This window comes from Squalius cephalus (assembly GCF_949319135.1).
Source record: "Squalius cephalus genome assembly, chromosome: 9".
Lineage (NCBI taxonomy): Eukaryota > Metazoa > Chordata > Actinopteri > Cypriniformes > Leuciscidae > Squalius > Squalius cephalus.
In genome coordinates, this window is record NC_137130.1 from 45,092,189 (window position 1) to 45,113,149 (window position 20,961).

At 46.1% G+C, this 20,961-nt stretch overlaps 1 protein-coding gene across 4 annotated transcripts in view; it reads right to left on the bottom strand.

The window, feature by feature from the left end:
- The window catches only part of ranbp2 (RAN binding protein 2), a 73,260-nt gene that overhangs the window by 48,357 nt on the left and 3,942 nt on the right, over positions 1-20,961 (bottom strand). For all 4 annotated transcript variants that reach the window (XM_079882251.1, XM_079882250.1, XM_079882249.1 and 1 more), the window contains exons 4-11: positions 16,768-16,920; positions 16,454-16,684; positions 16,060-16,202; positions 7,454-7,649; positions 7,075-7,375; positions 2,202-2,383; positions 1,571-1,752; positions 1,365-1,488 (exon numbers count right to left, since the gene is read on the bottom strand). In XM_079882251.1, coding sequence (XP_079738377.1) covers positions 1,365-1,488; positions 1,571-1,752; positions 2,202-2,383; positions 7,075-7,375; positions 7,454-7,649; positions 16,060-16,202; positions 16,454-16,684; positions 16,768-16,920 — 1,512 coding nt within the window. The remainder of the gene's footprint in view (positions 1-1,364; positions 1,489-1,570; positions 1,753-2,201; positions 2,384-7,074; positions 7,376-7,453; positions 7,650-16,059; positions 16,203-16,453; positions 16,685-16,767; positions 16,921-20,961) is intronic.

Here is a 20,961-nt window from a genome sequence, read left to right on the forward strand (position 1 = left end):
AGCTGCATTGGCATAGTAATACCAGTGTTTCTCACAGGAGTTTTTGGATCACTGTGGTGAGTGGACCTCTGTCACTCTAGGGGGGTTCGGGGGCATGCTCCCCTGTAAGAAAATGTTGTGCTTTTTAATGTTAAATTCATCAATCTGGTGCAAATTAAACAAAGAAAAATTAAAAACTCTTTTAGTTACAGTGTCTGTCTGCATTACTACTATAATAATAGTTATAATATTAATCCCATGATAGTAATAGCCATATATTGTAAAACAAATAAACTGAAAAATAAAGGAAACTTTCATAATTAGTTTTGTACTAATTTTTATACTTGAAAGAGTATATTTCTATACTTCACATTAAAAATGTGATTGGGCTAGCCCAGTGTCAATCAAGAAAAGAACCAATGGGACGCTGATCTACGTGTTTCATGGGGTGTCAGAAAAAACTAACGCTGACTTTTTTTTTGACCAATGCATTACACTCTAATTACGCACTGTCTAACCCAGCGCCGCCAAATAAGCCAAACAAAATGAATGGGCCGCCGATGTACGAGTTTTATGGGCCGTTAAGACAAAAAAACAAAACAAAAAAGTATGAGATGTATCGGCCCAAAAAGCACGTCGGCCCACCGGGAATCTCCCGGTAGTCCCGATGGCATTAGCCTACATGCCTGGACGTCACACAAAACAAAATCCTGTCTGTAGCCTTTCACCATCCACTTATTTAGCTGCTGTCGCATCAGTTGACATGCCATCTCATTTCCCCTCTTTCTTTTTCTATTTTTAGCCCCCGACAGCTTTTTTGCGTTATCCATCTTTTTCGACGACAACTCACTGACTGTTACTCGTTCCTGCTCGCTCAGTGCTCACGGCGCCCGCACGCACGCGATATTATCCCGCCCACTTCTATGTCAAAATTAAAAATAATGACATTGGCAACATCGCTGTCTGTATCTGACAGGACAGTTAACATTGTAAGCTAACTTACCTCAGCAAGGTTTCGTTCCGCTTTCATTTCTTTTGCCATTTGACGCTGGGCAACGTTGTGGTCGTGCCAGCGCAACCTATATCAAACTTTGGTCACAACGTCAGCAAAAATGGTCACAATGCAACCACTTGGTCGCAGTCTGGAGCCCTTTGTTTGGTTACTGACATTAATCAAAATATCTTTTGTGTTTAGCAGAAGAAAGAAATTCATTCAGGTTTGAAACAACTTGAGGGCGAGTAAAATTTTCATTTTTTAGTGAACTATTCCTTTAAATCCTAAATGAAAACAACCGTTATCCCCCTAAAAACACTCATCAGAGCGGAGCATCCCATAATTCCTGGCTCAGAAGGAGCATCATGAGGACGGTTGTGAGCAGACGTACCACGTCAGTGAGATGCTGAGCCCAGTGGATGAGCAGCGCCGGCTGAAGGCCGTGTTTCTCTCCGGCGCGCAGCGTGCCGAGACCGTGCTGAACCAGCATCCGCAGTTTAGCCGACGCCCCCGACCTGTCACACACACACACCAGAAAACACTCAGTCAGACAGAGCGTTGCGTCAGCCTCACACTCACAGCAGAGCAGTCACTCACAGCGCTCTCTTGTGGATCAGGCGGTAGACGGCGTCCCACCACTCGCGCTGCTTGGCGGAGGACAGGAGCCTGATGATGTGCAGAGGCAAACACCGGGGCTGATGCGGAGAAGAGCACGAGTCCATCCGTGCCGTCTCCTGCAGCTGTGTCTGACTGCTGAACACAACACCGCACAAGAACACCTGCAACACATCACATATACACAGCTGAGGTGCTTCATCAGGTCCGCTGAGATCCTGCCACTTCCAGTCCTTTACGACAGTATGACAGCCAAGACTTTAATCCCAAACGTGCTGTGCTTATGGACTAAAGACCTAAGAAATACATTTGATTTATAAAATTTCGTCAATACGTCAATCTTGTAAAAAATGCCATCAGCCAAACTGCTGAGCCAAACATGTAGGTCAGATAAAGCTTTACAGCATTATACAATCACAGGTATTAAATGACTGAAACTAAAACACAGCATTTTAGAGGCTACATCACCTATAACAGCACCTAAAACAATCATCAGACATGAATGAATACTTGCATTATGCTAAAAAAAAGGTAATTTCAGAGACTGTGCATGTGCAAATGTGGGTGAATGTTTCCCCTGTGCCTCATTGAGGATGAGGAGGGGTGGACGCACCTCCAGGTCGAGCAGGCAGATGGACTCGGGTGAGTTGGTGTCTAGTTTGGAGGTCTCGAGCGTGAGGCGAGGGAAGAGCTGCTTGAGCCAGCGCTGCAGGCTGACACTCTGCTCCATCAGCGCCCACTGCAGGCCGAGCCACGCCAGGTGCTGAAGATCGCCCGCGTGCCGCAGCACCGCACCTGTGTGAACACACACACACCCCGCCGTCAGCACTAGTGCTGTTATGGATCGCAGTTCTGTACGCATCACGCCCCACGGTTTGACACGCACATGACCCGTGGATTATTGCAAAGTTTAACCATCATAGAACAAAAGTTTATCTTTTGCGTGTTTTTGTAAATCTTGTCAATTTAAACATTCATGTGCAAGGAGACGCGAAAGACAACTTATTCGGCACTCGCGCTGTAATCTGTGCACACACCCAAGAGGCACGTTTCAGACCTCGGTTATCCTCAAACACCGTCGGTCTTAACTGAATGTTAAAAGTAGAGAAAGAAAATACGGATGTGTATCATTGTATTGGATCCGTGCATTGGGTCTCATTCATGAAACGAGCAGAATGAATTTGTGTGTAAATCGTGTGTAAAGTGGTTCTGCCGTAAATTTTCGGATTCATTAAAATGTTCGTATTTTCAAAATGTTAATTGGTACGAATAGGGCTGCAACTAACGATTATTTTGATAATCGATTAAACGGACGATTATTTTTACGATTAATCGATTAATCGGTTTATGTACTTATATTTTAGTTTTAGCCATTTTTTCCCCAAGTAAATTATTAACAAAGGGTCTTTATCATTCAACATAGACTTTTTAGAGATTTTAACCATTTTGCATTGTCATATCCTCATCAAAAACATACTTGGAGTTGTGTTTTATTATGTGTTAGTAATCCTTTGTCGAACTCTTCTGCAATCAAAACACTGACCCATAGGTACTCTAGCAAATTTCACAAAGGAGATTTCAAATGTTTTCACCATGGCAGTCCTTAGGGCTCCTAAAGTAAAGTAGTTTAACATCCCGAACAAAGCTTATTAAGGAATCTTGCAGAACATATTTTCACGAAGAATAAGAATAAAGAATACAGTTGCAGTAAATTGCATTTTATTTTATTTTTTCCTGTAAACACACAGCTTATACCTGGGAAACAGCTTTATAGCTTATGCTGTGAAATCAATCAGAAAGTTGAAAGTAGCTTTTTTTGGTAAATTTATGGTAAACTTTCGTTCCTACCAAAACATTAGTTCTGAGTGAAAATAATGAATTGCAGAGTTTAACCATCATAGAGTTAAAGTGTATCATTTGCTTGTGACAAGTCCTGTCAGTTTAACAGAGAGCCCCGGCCGCGCGCGCGCGCACTCACCCAAGCGCTGTCTTGCTCTCTCTCTCTCCCTCGCGCATATTAATCAAAATCAATTGATACGATGGTGTCGGAAAAAAAAAACCTCTCCAGTGATGAAATGTTTTCTTTGTTGACAATTCTTGTGCGATATCCTAAACTGCCGAATGCTGCTTCGTTCGATTAGTTTCATCTTCCGCTTTTTTCTTTTTCTTTCTCGAGCTGCCATCTCGCTGAATGCTGCAGAGACGCTGTGCGGGAAGCACGTGACATAAAACAAGGCCAGCTATTGGCTATTCGCTACTTCTCCTGCTGTACTGGCTGAGTAAAACCTCCGGTGGATCATTACTGCCACACTTTGGTCTAGAGCCCGACCGATATGGATTTTTGGGCGCCGATGCCGATACCGATAAAAAAAAGCCAGATACCGATATATCGGCCGATATTATTTATGTGTATATTATAATACAGTAGCAATATTATTTATGTGTATTATAGTACAGTAAGTTTGGACACACTTTACAATTGGTGTGTACAAACTTTTGATGGGTACTAAATATAGAATACACAGTATAAACAGAATAAATACAGTATATAAACGTTTTGCAATGATAACTCAAATGTGGTGATTAAACACTTGTGAGACAAAGATATGTAATGGAGGCAGGGTGAATGATAGAATGAGAATTTGAGCTGTAACCAAACTAGTTTGCATTGCATTTTATATTATATTATATTCTAAATACTCTTCTATTTTTAATCTTAATTTCTCTAATATCTACCAGTGGAGGAAGAGCTCAGATCTTTTTAGTAAAGTTAAATGAATAATATCATAATGAAAACGTTTATAATTACATATGTACAGTAGTTTTATACTATTTTAAATAAGTAGTAAACAAAATGTACTAAACGTGAAACTAGGGCTGGACCCAAATATTCGAATATTCGTTCGGTGGGTTGGTATTCGATTTGAAAATTTGACATTCGAATTATTTTATTTTTTTTTACATCTGGGATCCCCCGCGAAACAGTTCTCATTCGCGCTTGAATAAGGCCGGCGACACACTGGCTGCGTGGCATGGCCGTTTTTATTTCGGCTCCCATGTTAACAGGTTGGAGTTTGCACACTGCCTGCGTGAGACACGCGTCGGCGCGGCTCGAGCCACGCGGAAAACGCATGCATACGACGCGCAAGTGTTCCAGAGTCTTCTCTGGCAAGAGCGCTGAACAGCAGAGTTTGTATGGAGGAAGTGCATGTCTGAGTTTGTGTTTTGGATTAAGCTGTGTTGCTTTGACATTGTGGAAAATAGAATAATAGAAACAAAATGTATTAGCCTTTTTACCCGTTATTATCAATCTAAATTAATCTCGTTTTTGAATTTAACTTAATTTCGTTTTTCTTTATTTAAATTTCGTTTTTTCCTTTATTTAAATTTTTTTCTTTATTTAAATTCCGTTTTTCTTTATTTAAATTCCGTTTTTCTTTATTTAAATTTCGTTTAATTTCATTTAAATTTCGTTTAATTTCTTTATTTAAACTTCGTTTAATTTCTTTATTTAAATTTCGTTTTTCTTTATTTAAATTTCGTTTAATTTCTTTCTTTATATTTTGTTTTTCTTTATTTAAATTTCGTTTTTCTTTATTTAAATCTACCATTTACTGTGTCAGTAATTTTGTTAGTCAGAAAAATATTAGACTACCTTAAAAGTATTGCTTAATTTAACAGACCTGTGTGTGTTTGTTTAATATCACTAGTGCTGTGTCCGTTCTCGGACGCGTTCTCGGACGCGTGAGGTGCGCCGCTTCCCGCTCGCGCTGTTCTGTAGTTTACTAAAAGTGTATTAATTCTGAACGTGTCGCGTCTCCATCTGGCTACTTTTAATGCTAAATGGCCCTATATAAAGTGTTATAATTACATAAATTATTGGAATATTGCTTGATGTTGTAACGTAGCAGAATGAGCTTTAACACTGTGCTTTAACACTGTGTCTACACCGGACGCGCTGTTATTTTTTTGCCACTTTTGCCAGTTCTTTGTAACAGCTTTTAGGTGCTTTATTGGCAGCGCCATCCTTACATAAATCACTGCACGCTGCATTTTTTTAAATATTAATTTATCGGCCGTTATAAATGCCGATACCGATAGTTAGGAAGATGCCGAATATCGGCCGATAATATCGGCCCGCCGATATATCGGTCGGGCTCTACTTTGGTCACCGCAGATTTAAAATATGCACGAAATGAGCCGCTTACGGCAAATAAAAGTTATTTAGCAACTAATCGATGACTAAATTAGTTGACAACTATTTTAATAATCGATTTTAATCGATTAAATCGATTAGTTGTTTCAGCTCTAGGTACGAAAGAAATCTACACCTGCTCCCAGCCACGCGTAAATAGTGCGTTTAACATCCGAACGCTTTGCTCATTAATAAGGCTGCATTTTAATTCACCTTAATCGGGTACATATTTACACAGCATTTTGAAAAAATATTATAGGCTATATATAGTAATTAGGCTACATACGTTTTTTCTTTTTACTTTTATTATGAGAGCCAGTAATAGCATCTGCACACGGAACACAAGTCCGCAAGTCACAAGTGTTGCAGTCACGCTTCATGTCGAACCATTTTCTTTTCACTTCTGGGACTGTTCGATTAACAGATGAAACTCCAGTAACTGCATCTGCTGCCAAGCTTCCTTTTTTTAGGACCTGATACGCCACTATGTACGCTTGAAAATGAAATGTGGCGTTTTGAATGAACTTCTGATAATAAAACTTCAATTTCTGCATCTGAGAAATTTCTCTTTTTCATTCGCTTTTGAGAGGACATGTTGAAATCCTTTACGCGCAAATCACTCACATATTTACTCGTATATTTACGAATGTTTCATGAATGAGAGACCCATTCTGTCTTATAGGTTTAGTTCACCCAAAAATTCCTTAAATTCTGTGATCATTTACTCACCCTCATGTCGTTTCAAACCAATAAAACTTTTGTTCATCCTTGACACACAAATTAAGATGTTTTAAATAAAATCTGATACATTTCTGTCCCTCCATTGACAGTCCATGCAACAACTTTGTCCAAACTATGACAATTATGTCTTTGACATTAAGTGATTGTAAAACAAATCCATATGAATCAAGCAGTTTAGTCCAAAGTTTCCTGAAGAGACTCAATCCCTTTATATGTTGTAAGGCTAAACAGTAGCTCAACAGTACATGTTTGACACACAAGAATGAAACCCATTGGTTCTTGCTGAAGCTCAAATGTGCGAGAATTAACGAGATAACGAGAATTAACCTCATATGGAATGACATGAGGGTGAGTAAATGACAATTTACATTTTTGGGTGAATAACCCTTTAAAGTGACAGCAGCCTATAAATACCTGCTGCTGTCTGCTTATCTCCCCCCTTTTTTTCTGATCTGAAAAATTCCCTGATCTGGCTCAAAAACCATAAAATGATGCGAACGGTGAGTTTTGTGATTGGTTGCAGCACTAGACCGGACTGGATGACACTCACCGCTGTCCCACTTGGCCAGATCGTCAGTGCTGGGCGCGTGTGCGCGGACCATGTGCATCTCGTCGTTGTAGATGAAGGAGAGCTGGTCGTGCGCCTGTGAGCCGAAGAGCACGTCGAACAGAAGACTCGGCCCGTTCCGGTTCCCGAACGCCTCCACCACCTCCTTCAGCAGCTGCTCCACGTCCCGGCTCAGATTCAACAGCATGTGACCCGCCTGGCTCTGGCGGTCCGAAGCCAGCAGCTCCAAAGGCTCATGGGACGCATGCTCACTTTTCAAGCTCTTGACTTTGGGTCTCGGAGCCTGTGGAAAGCATGAACATTACACTGTGCAGTGGCTGATCACACGAGCTGCATGAAGCAGAGGAAGCGGACATCATACCTGATAGGCCACGAGATAACAGAGCGCGGCTAAATCCCGCACGGCCCTCCATGGCTGCGGCCCGTCCTGCGCCGTCTTCAGCAGCTGCGTCCCGGCGTACAGGTACAGCTGAGCCCTCGTCTCCGTGAACACCTCCGACAGCTCGTCCAGAGTGTTCGTGGCCGTGTTCTTCAGAGACTGCATCGCACGGTCCAAACTGCAGCAGAAACATGCCGTGAACATTTCATGAACGTGTGAGTCTGCTGACTGAAGCAGTGACGTTATCTAGCAGGCTAACACTGAAGAAAAGACATCTATGAGCCTGGGTGAAAAGTGCCACCTTCATTTACCAGCCAAAGTGGCTTTATGAGATTATTCCTGTCACTTAAAAATCAGATTAATTTGTTGGAACTAAGAAAAGAAAGATTTTCTTTCTGACATATAGAACCTGTCGAGCGAAAACAAAAAGACTGCACCCCACTCTCTACACCACCGCACCCCACTCTTTACACCACCGCACCCCACGCTTTACACCACTGCATCCCACGCTTTACTCCACTGCACCCCACGCTTTACACCACTGGATCCCACGCTTTACTCCACTGCATCCCACCCTTTACACCACTGCACCCCACGCTTTACACCACTGCATCCCACGCTTTACTCCACTGCACCCCACGCTTTACACCACTGCACCCCACGCTTTACATCACTGCATCCCACGCTTTACACCACTGGATCCCACGCTTTACTCCACTGCACCCCACGCTTTACACCACTGCACCTCACGCTTTACTCCACTGCACCCCACGCTTTACACCACTGGATCCCACGCTTTACTCCACTGCACCCCACGCTTTACACCACTGGATCCCACGCTTTACTCCACTGCATCCCAAGCTTTACACCACTGCATCCCAAGCTTTACACCACTGCACCCCACGCTTTACACCACTGCATCCCACCCTTTACACCACTGCATCCCACGCTTTACTCCACTGCATCCCAAGCTTTACACCACTGCACCCCACGCTTTACACCACTGCACCCCACGCTTTACACCACTGCATCCCACCCTTTACACCACTGCATCCCACGCTTTACTCCACTGCACCCCACGCTTTACACCACTGCATCCCACGCTTTACACCACTGCATCCCACGCTTTACACCACTGCACCCCACGCTTTACTCAACTGCACCCCACGCTTTACTCAACTGCACCCCACGCTTTACTCCACTGCATCCCACGCTTTACACCACTGCATCCCACGCTTTACTCCACTGCATCCCACCCTTTACACCACTGCATCCCACACTTTACTCCACTGCATCCCACCCTTTACACCACTGCATCCCACGCTTTACACCACTGCACCCCACGCTTTACACCACTGCATCCCACGCTTTACACCACTGCACCCCACGCTTTACACCACTGCACCCCACGCTTTACTCAACTGCACCCCACGCTTTACTCCACTGCATCCCACGCTTTACACCACTGCATCCCGCGCTTTACACCACTGCATCCCACGCTTTACTCCACTGCATCCCACGCTTTACACCACTGCACCCCACGCTTTACTCAACTGCACCCCACGCTTTACTCCACTGCATCCCACGCTTTACTCCACTGCATCCCACTCTTTACGCCACTGCATCCCACGCTTTACGCCACTGCATCCCACGCTTTACGCCACTGCATCCCACGCTTTACTCCACTGCATCCCACGCTTTACACCACTGCATCCCGCGCTTTACACCACTGCACCCCACGCTTTACTCAACTGCACCCCACGCTTTACTCCACTGCATCCCACTCTTTACGCCACTGCATCCCACGCTTTACGCCACTGCATCCCACGCTTTACGCCACTGCATTCCACGCTTTACTCCACTGCATCCCACGCTTTACTCCACTGCATCCCACCCTTTACACCACCGCACCCCACGCTTTACACCACTGCATCCCACGCTTTACACCACTGCATCCCACGCTTTACTCCACTGCACCCCACGCTTTACACCACTGCATCCCACGCTTTACTCCACTGCATCCCACCCTTTACACCACTGCATCCCACGCTTTACACCACTGCACCCCACGCTTTACACCACTGCATCCCACGCTTTACACCACTGCACCCCACGCTTTACACCACTGCACCCCACGCTTTACTCAACTGCACCCCACGCTTTACTCCACTGCATCCCACGCTTTACGCCGCTGCATCCCACGCTTTACACCACTGCATCCCGCGCTTTACACCACTGCATCCCACGCTTTACGCCACTGCATCCCACGCTTTACTCAACTGCACCCCACGCTTTACACCACTGCACCCCCCGCTTTACGCCACTGCATCCCACGCTTTACACCACTGCATCCCACGCTTTACGCCGCTGCATCCCACGCTTTACTCAACTGCACCCCACGCTTTACACCACTGCACCCCCCGCTTTACGCCACTGCATCCCACGCTTTACACCACTGTATCCCACGCTTTACACCACTGCACCCCACGCTTTACTCAACTGCACCCCACGCTTTACTCAACTGCACCCCACGCTTTACTCCACTGCATCCCACTCTTTACGCCACTGCATCCCACGCTTTACGCCACTGCACCCCACGCTTTACACCACTGCACCCCACGCTTTACTCAACTGCACCCCACGCTTTACTCAACTGCACCCCACGCTTTACACCACTGCATCCCACGCTTTACACCACTGCATCCCACGCTTTACTCCACTGCACCCCACGCTTTACACCACTGCACCTCACGCTTTACTCCACTGCACCCCACGCTTTACACCACTGCACCCCACGCTAGGGATGCACCGATCCGATACTCAGTATCGGAATCGGCTCCGATACTGCCATTTTTGGCGGATCGGGTATCGGTCAGACAAGGCCGATCCAAATCCGATATTGTGCGTATACTATTATTCAGTGTTATTGTTAAGCCCCACAAACATTATAAAGCACCATAAGTTTTCGTGCACAATATTTTAAGTGTTCTGAAGCCATTATATAGTATAATGTGAGATATAAATTAATATTTAAGTGTTAAATTCAAGATCACGTAAACGTTTCCCTCAGCTGCGGCTGTCAATCATTCTTCATTCAGCACTCAAACAGCGCGTCGCGCGGTTATGACAGAACACACGATGAAACTCTCTCCAAGATGATTCAATGTTACTATTATTATACTTGATCTGTAGATAAAGGTCTATGGTTTCACATAAAACAACTTTATCTTGCTGGACTTTATTGCTGTACCTTAATCATGTTACTTTCTACCGGGTGTCTGTTAGATCACAACACTGGAGTAAAGTCAGGTACTATTTGTTCTTCACGCGCACAGTAACTGAAATTTAAAAGAAAATGCTGAATAGACTATTGCATAGATAGATACTGTATAATACACCATGCATCATATGTATTTTCTTTGTGCTTTAAACTTTTCAATGCGGACTCGACGCGCTGCGCGCTGTGACTCATGTTGCTTCAAGCGCATCATTCTACGCTCGGGATGCGCATAAGCGCTTTGTGCCGCGATGTATTGGAGCCTTTCATATCATAATACAGTGACGAAATGAAAGATTATTAATAGCCGTTCTTGTCCTGTCCTATCTATTATGTTGCTACCTTATTAAACAGCTGTGCTATACATTTAAAAAATTTTATCTCTCAATTTTATAGTAGGATATAAAATAATTGCTATTTTTATCTTGTTTTTCATGAATGTATTTTACAACAATACAAAGAGCAATGTGTAAAGTTTTACCAGATTTAGTGTTACACTTATTGTCTCTAATTTGTTCTCCACTAAACATTTTTTTCACAAAATGTTCAGATTTTATACAATTAATTGTGCACTCGTGATTTTTCTAGACTAAATTTTATTGCTGAATTATCCACTAATCTAGTTTAAAATAGCATTTATGTCAGATTATGATCATATATTTTTTGTTGGTGTTTTTCTTTTTTTTCAGTTCTTATCAGTTTAACACAGAGTAATAGAAATTCTACTTGATTAAAAAAAAACTGCGCTGGTATCGGTACGGATCGGTATCGGCCGATACTCAGAATTTTTGGTATCGGATCGGATCGGTTCTGAAAAAATGGTATCGTTGCATCCCTACCCCACGCTTTACTCCACTGCATCCCACGCTTTACTCCACTGCACCTCACGCTTTACTCCACTGCACCCCACGCTTTACACCACTGCATCCCACGCTTTACACCACTGCATCCCACGCTTTACACCACTGCACCCCACGCTTTACACCACTGCATCCCACGCTTTACTCCACTGCACCCCACGCTTTACACCACTGCACCCCACGCTTTACTCCACTGCACCCCACGCTTTACTCCACTGCACCCCACGCTTTACACCACTGCACCCCACGCTTTACACCACTGCACCCCACGCTTTACTCCACTGCACCCCACGCTTTACTCAACTGCACCCCACGCTTTACACCACTGCATCCCACGCTTTACACCACTGCATCCCACGCTTTACTCCACTGCATCCCACGCTTTACACCACTGCACCCCACGCTTTACACCACTGCATCCCACGCTTTACACCACTGCATCCCACGCTTTACACCACTGCATCCCACGCTTTACACCACTGCATCCCACGCTTTACTCCACTGCACCCCACGCTTTACTCCACTGCACCCCACGCTTTACTCCACTGCACCCCACGCTTTACTCCACTGCACCCCACGCTTTACACCACTGCACCCCACGCTTTACACCACTGCACCCCACGCTTTACTCCACTGCACCCCACGCTTTACTCAACTGCACCCCACGCTTTACACCACTGCACCCCACGCTTTACACCACTGCACCCCACGCTTTACTCCACTGCACCCCACGCTTTACTCAACTGCACCCCACGCTTTACACCACTGCATCCCACGCTTTACACCACTGCATCCCACGCTTTACACCACTGCATCCCACGCTTTACACCACTGCATCCCACGCTTTACACCACTGCACCCCACGCTTTACTCCACTGCACCCCACGCTTTACTCCACTGCACCCCACGCTTTACTCCACTGCACCCCACGCTTTACTCCACTGCATCCCACGCTTTACACCACTGCACCCCACGCTTTACACCACTGCATCCCACGCTTTACACCACTGCACCCCACGCTTTACTCCACTGCACCCCACGCTTTACACCACTGCACCCCACGCTTTACACCACTGCACCCCACGCTTTACTCCACTGCACCCCACGCTTTACTCAACTGCACCCCACGCTTTACACCACTGCATCCCACGCTTTACTCAACTGCACCCCACGCTTTACACCACTGCACCCCACGCTTTACACCACTGCACCCCACGCTTTACTCCACTGCACCCCACGCTTTACTCAACTGCACCCCACGCTTTACACCACTGCACCCCACGCTTTACACCACTGCACCCCACGCTTTACTCCACTGCACCCCACGCTTTACTCAACTGCACCCCACGCTTTACACCACTGCATCCCACGCTTTACACCACTGCATCCCACGCTTTACACCACTGCATCCCACGCTTTACACCACTGCATCCCACGCTTTACACCACTGCACCCCACGCTTTACTCCACTGCACCCCACGCTTTACTCCACTGCACCCCACGCTTTACTCCACTGCACCCCACGCTTTACACCACTGCATCCCACGCTTTACACCACTGCATCCCACGCTTTACTCCACTGCATCCCACGCTTTACGCCACTGCACCCCACGCTTTACGCCACTGCACCCCACGCTTTACTCCACTGCATCCCACGCTTTACTCCACTGCATCCCACGCTTTACGCCACTGCATCCCACGCTTTACTCAACTGCACCCCACGCTTTACACCACTGCACCCCACGCTTTACACCACTGCACCCCACGCTTTACTCCACTGCACCCCACGCTTTACGCCACTGCATCCCACGCTTTACGCCACTGCACCCCACGCTTTACTCCACTGCATCCCACGCTTTACGCCACTGCACCCCACGCTTTACGCCACTGCACCCCACGCTTTACTCCACTGCACCTCACGCTTTACTCCACTGCATCCCACGCTTTACACCACTGCATCCCACGCTTTACTCCACTGCACCTCACGCTTTACTCCACTCCACCCCACGCTTTACTCCACTCCACCCCACGCTTTACTCCACCCCACGCTTTACTCCACCCCACACTTTACTCCACCCCACGCTTTACTCCACCCCACGCTTTACTCCACCCCACGCTTTACTCCACCCCACGCTTTACGCCACTGCATCCCACGCTTTACGCCACTGCACCCCACGCTTTACGCCACTGCACCCCACGCTTTACACCACTGCACCTCACGCTTTACTCCACCCCACGCTTTACTCCACCCCACGCTTTACTCCACCCCACGCTTTACTCCACCCCACGCTTTACTCCACCCCACGCTTTACTCCACCCCACGCTTTACTCCACCCCACGCTTTACGCCACTGCATCCCACGCTTTACGCCACTGCACCCCACGCTTTACGCCACTGCACCCCACGCTTTACTCCACTGCACCTCACGCTTTACTCCACTGCATCCCACGCTTTACACCACTGCATCCCACGCTTTACTCCACTGCACCTCACGCTTTACTCCACTCCACCCCACGCTTTACTCCACTCCACCCCACGCTTTACTCCACCCCACGCTTTACTCCACCCCACGCTTTACTCCACCCCACGCTTTACTCCACCCCACGCTTTACTCCACCCCACGCTTTACTCCACCCCACGCTTTACTCCACCCCACGCTTTACGCCACTGCATCCCACGCTTTACGCCACTGCATCCCACGCTTTACGCCACTGCACCCCACGCTTTACTCCACTGCACCCCACGCTTTACACCACTGCACCTCACGCTTTACTCCACTGCACCCCACGCTTTACTCCACTGCACCCCACGCTTTACTCCACTGCACCCCACGCTTTACGCCACTGCACCCCACGCTTTACGCCACTGCACCCCACGCTTTACGCCGATGCACCCCACGCTTTACGCCGCTGCACCCCACGCTTTACGCCGCTGCACCCCACGCTTTACGCCGCTGCACCCCACGCTTTACGCCGCTGCACCCCACGCTTTACGCCGCTGCACCCCACGCTTTACGCCGCTGCACCCCACGCTTTACGCCGCTGCACCCCACGCTTTACGCCGCTGCATCCCACGCTTTACGCCGCTGCATCCCACGCTTTACGCCGCTGCATCCCCCGCTTTACGCCGCTGCATCCCACGCTTTACTCCGCTGCACCCCACGCTTTACACCGCTGCATCCCACGCTTTACACCGCTGCATCCCACGCTTTACACCGCTGCATCCCACGCTTTACACCGCTGCATCCCACGCTTTACACCACTGCATCCCACGCTTTACACCACTGCACCCCACGCTTTACGCCACTGCACCCCACGCTTTACGCCGCTGCACCCCACGCTTTACTCCGCTGCACCCCACGCTTTACTCCACTGCATCCCACGCTTTACTCCACTGCATCCCACGCTTTACTCCACTGCATCCCACTCTTTACGCCGCTGCACCCCACGCTTTACTCCGCTGCACCTCACGCTTTACTCAACTGCACCCCACGCTTTACACCACTGCACCTCACGCTTTACTCCACTGCATCCCACTCTTTACGCCACTGCACCCCACGCTTTACTCCACTGCACCCCACGCTTTACACCACTGCACCCCACGCTTTACACCACTGCACCTCACGCTTTACTCCACTGCACCCCACGCTTTACACCACTGCACCCCACGCTTTACTCCACTGCATCCCACTCTTTACGCCACTGCACCCCACGCTTTACTCCGCTGCACCCCACGCTTTACTCAACTGCACCCCACGCTTTACACCACTGCACCTCACACTTTACTCCACTGCATCCCACTCTTTACGCCACTGCACCCCACGCTTTACTCCACTGCACCCCACGCTTTACTCCACTGCACCCCACGCTTTACACCACTGCACCCCACGCTTTACTCCGCTGCACCTCACGCTTTACTCAACTGCACCCCACGCTTTACACCACTGCACCCCACGCTTTACACCACTGCATCCCACGCTTTACACCACTGCATCCCACGCTTTACTCCACTGCATCCCACGCTTTACTCCGCTGCATCCCACGCTTTACTCCACTGCATCCCACCCTTTACACCACTGCATCCCACGCTTTACTCCACTGCACCCCACGCTTTACACCACTGCACCCCACGCTTTACTCCACTGCATCCCACGCTTTACACCACTGCACCCCACGCTTTACTCCACTGCACCCCTCCCCACCGATCACGGTACCACGCTTGAGTTCACTGAATTGATTACATGAGGCATGATTGATTTCAGTAAGTTGTTCCTTCTGATGTTCAATTTGCTGCTGTAAATAGTAGTATAGAGGAAGAGATGATCAGTTCAACAGCGATCTGTCTCCACACTAAAGGGATTATACGATTTGTGCAAATACGTTGAGTTGGTGAAATCTTGCCGCATGTGTGCTGTGTTGTGGTAGTGTCCAGACAGGCTGGTGTTGCCGTACCTCCAGAGAGCATCAGCGCTCTCCTCGCAGCTCTTCTCCTTCAGCGTCAGTCGGACGCGGCTGCAGAGCGCTAACAGCAGCTCTTTCTGAAACTTGCGCGACGCCTGCTCGTTCGACGCCACGCTCGGCCGGTAGAGATGCTCCTGAAACACAGAAGACTGATCACTCTCTCGATATCACCAACTTCCCCTGATCTGCTCAAACCTTTCATGGTCACATCAAAACAGACAGAACACAAAACATCCTTCTCTGTCCCAGAAGAGCATGTACTGACACTAGAGCTGCACGTTTACATCGTCAAAAGATGGTATTTACAATAGAATACAACACCTATTGAAAGTAACTTGATGCTTCAAATAAAGATTGTACCAAAGGAGATGAGACGATCACTGACCTGAAGGGTGCTGACCAGAAGCTCGTACCACTCCAGACGGTCCCTCAGAAGGCCCGTCTTCTCCACCTCCAGACAGTGCTTCACCGCCTCCTCGTGCCGGCCGTCTGCGCTGTACAGACGCACCAGCCGGTCATTGATGTAGGAGTCGTCGGGCCGCAGCTTAAGCTCAGACTGAAGCAGCTCGTACAGCTGGATGGAGCCATTCTGTCCTCGAGTGCTCAGAAGCTTCTCCTGCATCAGAGAGAGAGAGGGTGTGTTCAGAGCAGGTGATGGGATGGGAATGAGATGTGATGGGATGGGATGTGCGCACTGACCCTCAGGTTAAAGACGTCGGGATGTCCCGGCAGCAGCTTGGCAGCTTTCTCCACCCAGAACTCGGCCCGGTTGTCAGGCTCCGGTTTCCCGCACAGCAGCTCCGCCAGCTTCAGAACCAGGTCTGACTGAGCCGGATTCAGATCCACTGAGCGCTGGAGTTCAGAAACAAACATCAAAATTACATGCTTAAACTTTAAACGTGCATTAGAAGTTACACAATACAACAACCCTGGAAACAAAGGGCAGAATAATCTTGATGTGCTTCACCTGGACTAACTGTGTTATAACTGAATGTGAGAAACTGATACCCTCGAGATAAACCAACACGGGTTATGATCAACAAACTTCCGTTTCTGTAAAACAGGTCGCATCGCTTCTGGTTCAGGTGTTTTGTAAGCGCTTGAAGGGCACCCATTATGCTTATTTTTAAGAGATGTAAAATAAGTCTCTGATGTACCCAGAGTGTGTATGTGAAGTTTTAGCTCAAAATACCCCACAGATATTTTTTTACAACATGTTAAAATTGCCACTTTTTGGGGGTGAGCAAAAATGCGCCGTTTTTGTGTGTCCCTTTAAATGCAAATGAGCTGCTGCTGCCGGCTCACATTCTAGAAGAGGGCGGAGCTTCAAGAGCTTGTGCTCCGGAGGCAACAAAACAGGACAATCTCACGCTGATAATCCCACGCTTTTCTCCACTGCAACCCACGCTTTACGCCACTGCATCCCGCGCTTTACGCCACTGCACCCCACGCTTTACGCCACTGCACCCCACGCTTTACGCCACTGCACCCCACGCTTTACTCCGCTGCACCCCACGCTTTACTCCACTGCACCCCACGCTTTACTCCACTGCATCCCACGCTTTACTCCACCCCACGCTTTACTCCACTGCATCCCACGCTTTACACTGCACCCCACGCTTTACACCACTGCACCCCACTGCAAAACAAAACAGGACAATCTCACGCATTGAACCCTGACAGAAACTGTAAACAGTGTTCAGCTCGACCCGGAGTCGGACAACAATGCCCACAAAGCCAGAGAATATATGCAGCATGGAGATAGAACAGGCATAGTCTAGTTTAATTACGGTTATAACTTATGTCGTTGTCATGCTTTAATCCACTTTAAGTACAAGCCTGCTATAGCGGACCCCGTCCAAATAATGACCAAAACTTTACTGTTGAGTTTTATGAAGTTTATTGTACATGATGAAGCAAGATGACAAGATGAAGCGTCCATTTTCACTCCAGAAAATCACTATAAGAGCTGAATAAACATGCATTAAATGTGCATTAAAGTCTTATCCACTTCAGAGTTTGGATCCAACTCTCTCTCTCCCTTTCATTATCATCAACATGCACAGAATTACACAGAAACACTCGTTACAACGTTACAACTAACAGTAAACAAATACAGATCTTATGCCTTTTCGGGGTGTTTAATAAACGGGTAAACTTTATATCCGTATATCCATCAGATGAACTGTAATAAAGCATTACTGCCGTGACCAGTGTCACTCCGGAGACTATAAGCTGGATCACAAACAGTTGGTAATCATCCATCCTCGAGTAGCAGCCTCAACCACAGTGTCCTCAGTGACTCCGATGCCAGAGTCTATGGAGACTCTTATGATTGTTGGTACATCCAACAACAGAACGTAATGTTTTTGGCACAGACCTTGTGCATCCCCAGCTGCTACAGCAAGTAAACCGTAACGGCGGACTGCTACGACTCACTCAGGGCGGGATCTATGCTAATAGGGCAGATCGTCACCAGCTGTGGGCGGGGCTTCCCTACTCTTACGTAAGAGTGGGGGGAAATCTAAAACCACGCGTTTGGAGAGATTGTTAATTATTTATGGGAATTATAAAAAAAGTATTGGGTAGATTTTTATAATTATAGGTTTAACACACACATCGGTTTTGAATTTTGCATAATAGGTCCCCTTTAAATATAGAGCTGTTTTACTCAAGATAGATGAGCATAACTGATGTTTATCGCATACGCAGATTGATATATTTTTTTAAAAGTTTAAGTTTTTTTTTTTTTCTTCTTAAAATTCAGTTATTAAAATGCAGTGTGCAGATGAGATGCGCTCTAGCAATGCAATGCAAGTGAACGCGGCGCGCGGGCGCCTCCATGTCACAGTTATTATATTGTCAAGTCAAGTTTATTTATATAGCGCTTTTCACAACATAGGTTGTATCAAAGCAGCTTCACAGTAATAAATTAAAACAATACATCAATGTTTGTTTCTAATGGAACGTCCATGTTTGGTAATGCTGATCAATAGTATCGTTGATTGATTAGTTAAATTAAATATCCAAATATCCCCATATATCCCAATATTGTCTGCTATATTTGCTTTTTATTTATTAAATACATGCAATTGGTTGATGAAACATTTACTATAAGTAAGATACAATTTGTACAAAACGAAACGAAATTCACTTTAAAGAAAGGCTTTCTACAAAACAAAACTTCATTAAGTGGTAATATGAATGTAATACACATCATATAGGCTATATACACACTGTACATGTTTATTTTATCAAACATGTTTGGGGCCAGTCAAGGGGTAAACTGCACGATCAGTTATCGGTAATGATACGTTGTTTATTATTGCAAATGTTTTTCATTTGTTTAATAAATCTCATAATAATGGCACATCACTATATCATAGTTTTATTTCTATCTCAAATGATTGGCGGTCGGTCAGGGGGTACTTGGCAAAGAATCAAATACAGTTGGAAACGACGTAGACCATTAATAACACAGACTGTTAACAATTGTTTTTAATTAGTATTTAAAACATTCTCTATGATAAAACATGTTTGTTGTAAAAAGTATTTTAATAGCACGGTTTTGGCGGTTATAGAGTTCTAATGACGGTGTTCAACTATAACCGTCGGCCTCACGGTTATATACTAACCGTCACACCCCTATATATATATATATATTATTTTTAGGGATGCACCGATCCACATTTTTTCACTTCCGATCCGATCCCGATACCTGAATTTGGATATCGGCCGATACCGATACTATTCCGATACCAGAGCTGTGTTTGCTTTAATATTATTATTATCATTATTGTTTATTTTATATGATGCTGAAATAAACTTCTCTCAACAAGCAAGTAATGATATGTTATGTACGTATGTATTAGGGCTGCACGATTTGGGGAAAATGTCATATTGCGATAATTGAGGTCAATATTGCGATTACGATTGCGATATGCGATATAATAAACAAATGGTTTCATGAGTCAACTTGCTTGGTTCTCAAGGAAAATAAATGCACACACAGATTAGTGATAATCAGCCTAAAGAAAAAAGTTCTTTAGTCAAGAGCAGTGAGTGTTTTTCTCTGTTCCCTTTGTTCTTTGATTAACTTTAGCGACTGATTTTTTTTATTGAATTTTAACAAGAACAAAACATAATTTACATACAAGAGTACATATAACCATGCATGTCAGGGGTAAAGAAAAATAATAATTAAAAAAAATAAAATAAAAAAGAATAACTTTAGCGACATTAGTGGCTACTGTACTGTCCCTTTAAGACCAGCCGCTGTCAGAGACGCGGATCTCACACGCGCCTCATTCTTTCACGAGTCATCACAACTCTTCATGTTCATCATAAGACTACTCTTATGTTATGAAGACACTCGACAAAAAGACATTTTTGCATAATTGTGTGTTATTGTTCGTTCAAGCTCGAAAGAGAACTGTATTCTGTCATGCTGTTTTGTGCGCACGCACGATATTAGCGCGAGTCTTTCTGTCTGTCACAGTCAGGACATTCACAGGCAGCGCGTTCATTTTGGCATACATGTGTGTTGAACGTTCTACCGCGAAAGAGAACTTGATACTGGCGCGCGTCTATCTGTGTGTGTGTGTGTGTGACAGGAGGACATTCACAGGCAGCTCGTTCTTTTATGTCTTATCGCGCATGAATGGTTTAAAAGCATTTGCATTAATAAGTGCGTTAACAGCGCTAATTTGTTTATTTAATATAAAATCGCAGCATTTTGCGTCATATAATCGCGTAGGCTTGACATCGCGATTGCGATTGCGATACGATTAATCGTGCAGCACTAGTATGTATGCATGCATGTATGTCCCAAAAGGCAACTTGAGGTAAGTATAAGGTCAGAAAAGGAAGTCAGAAAAACAGGAAATCCTGTTA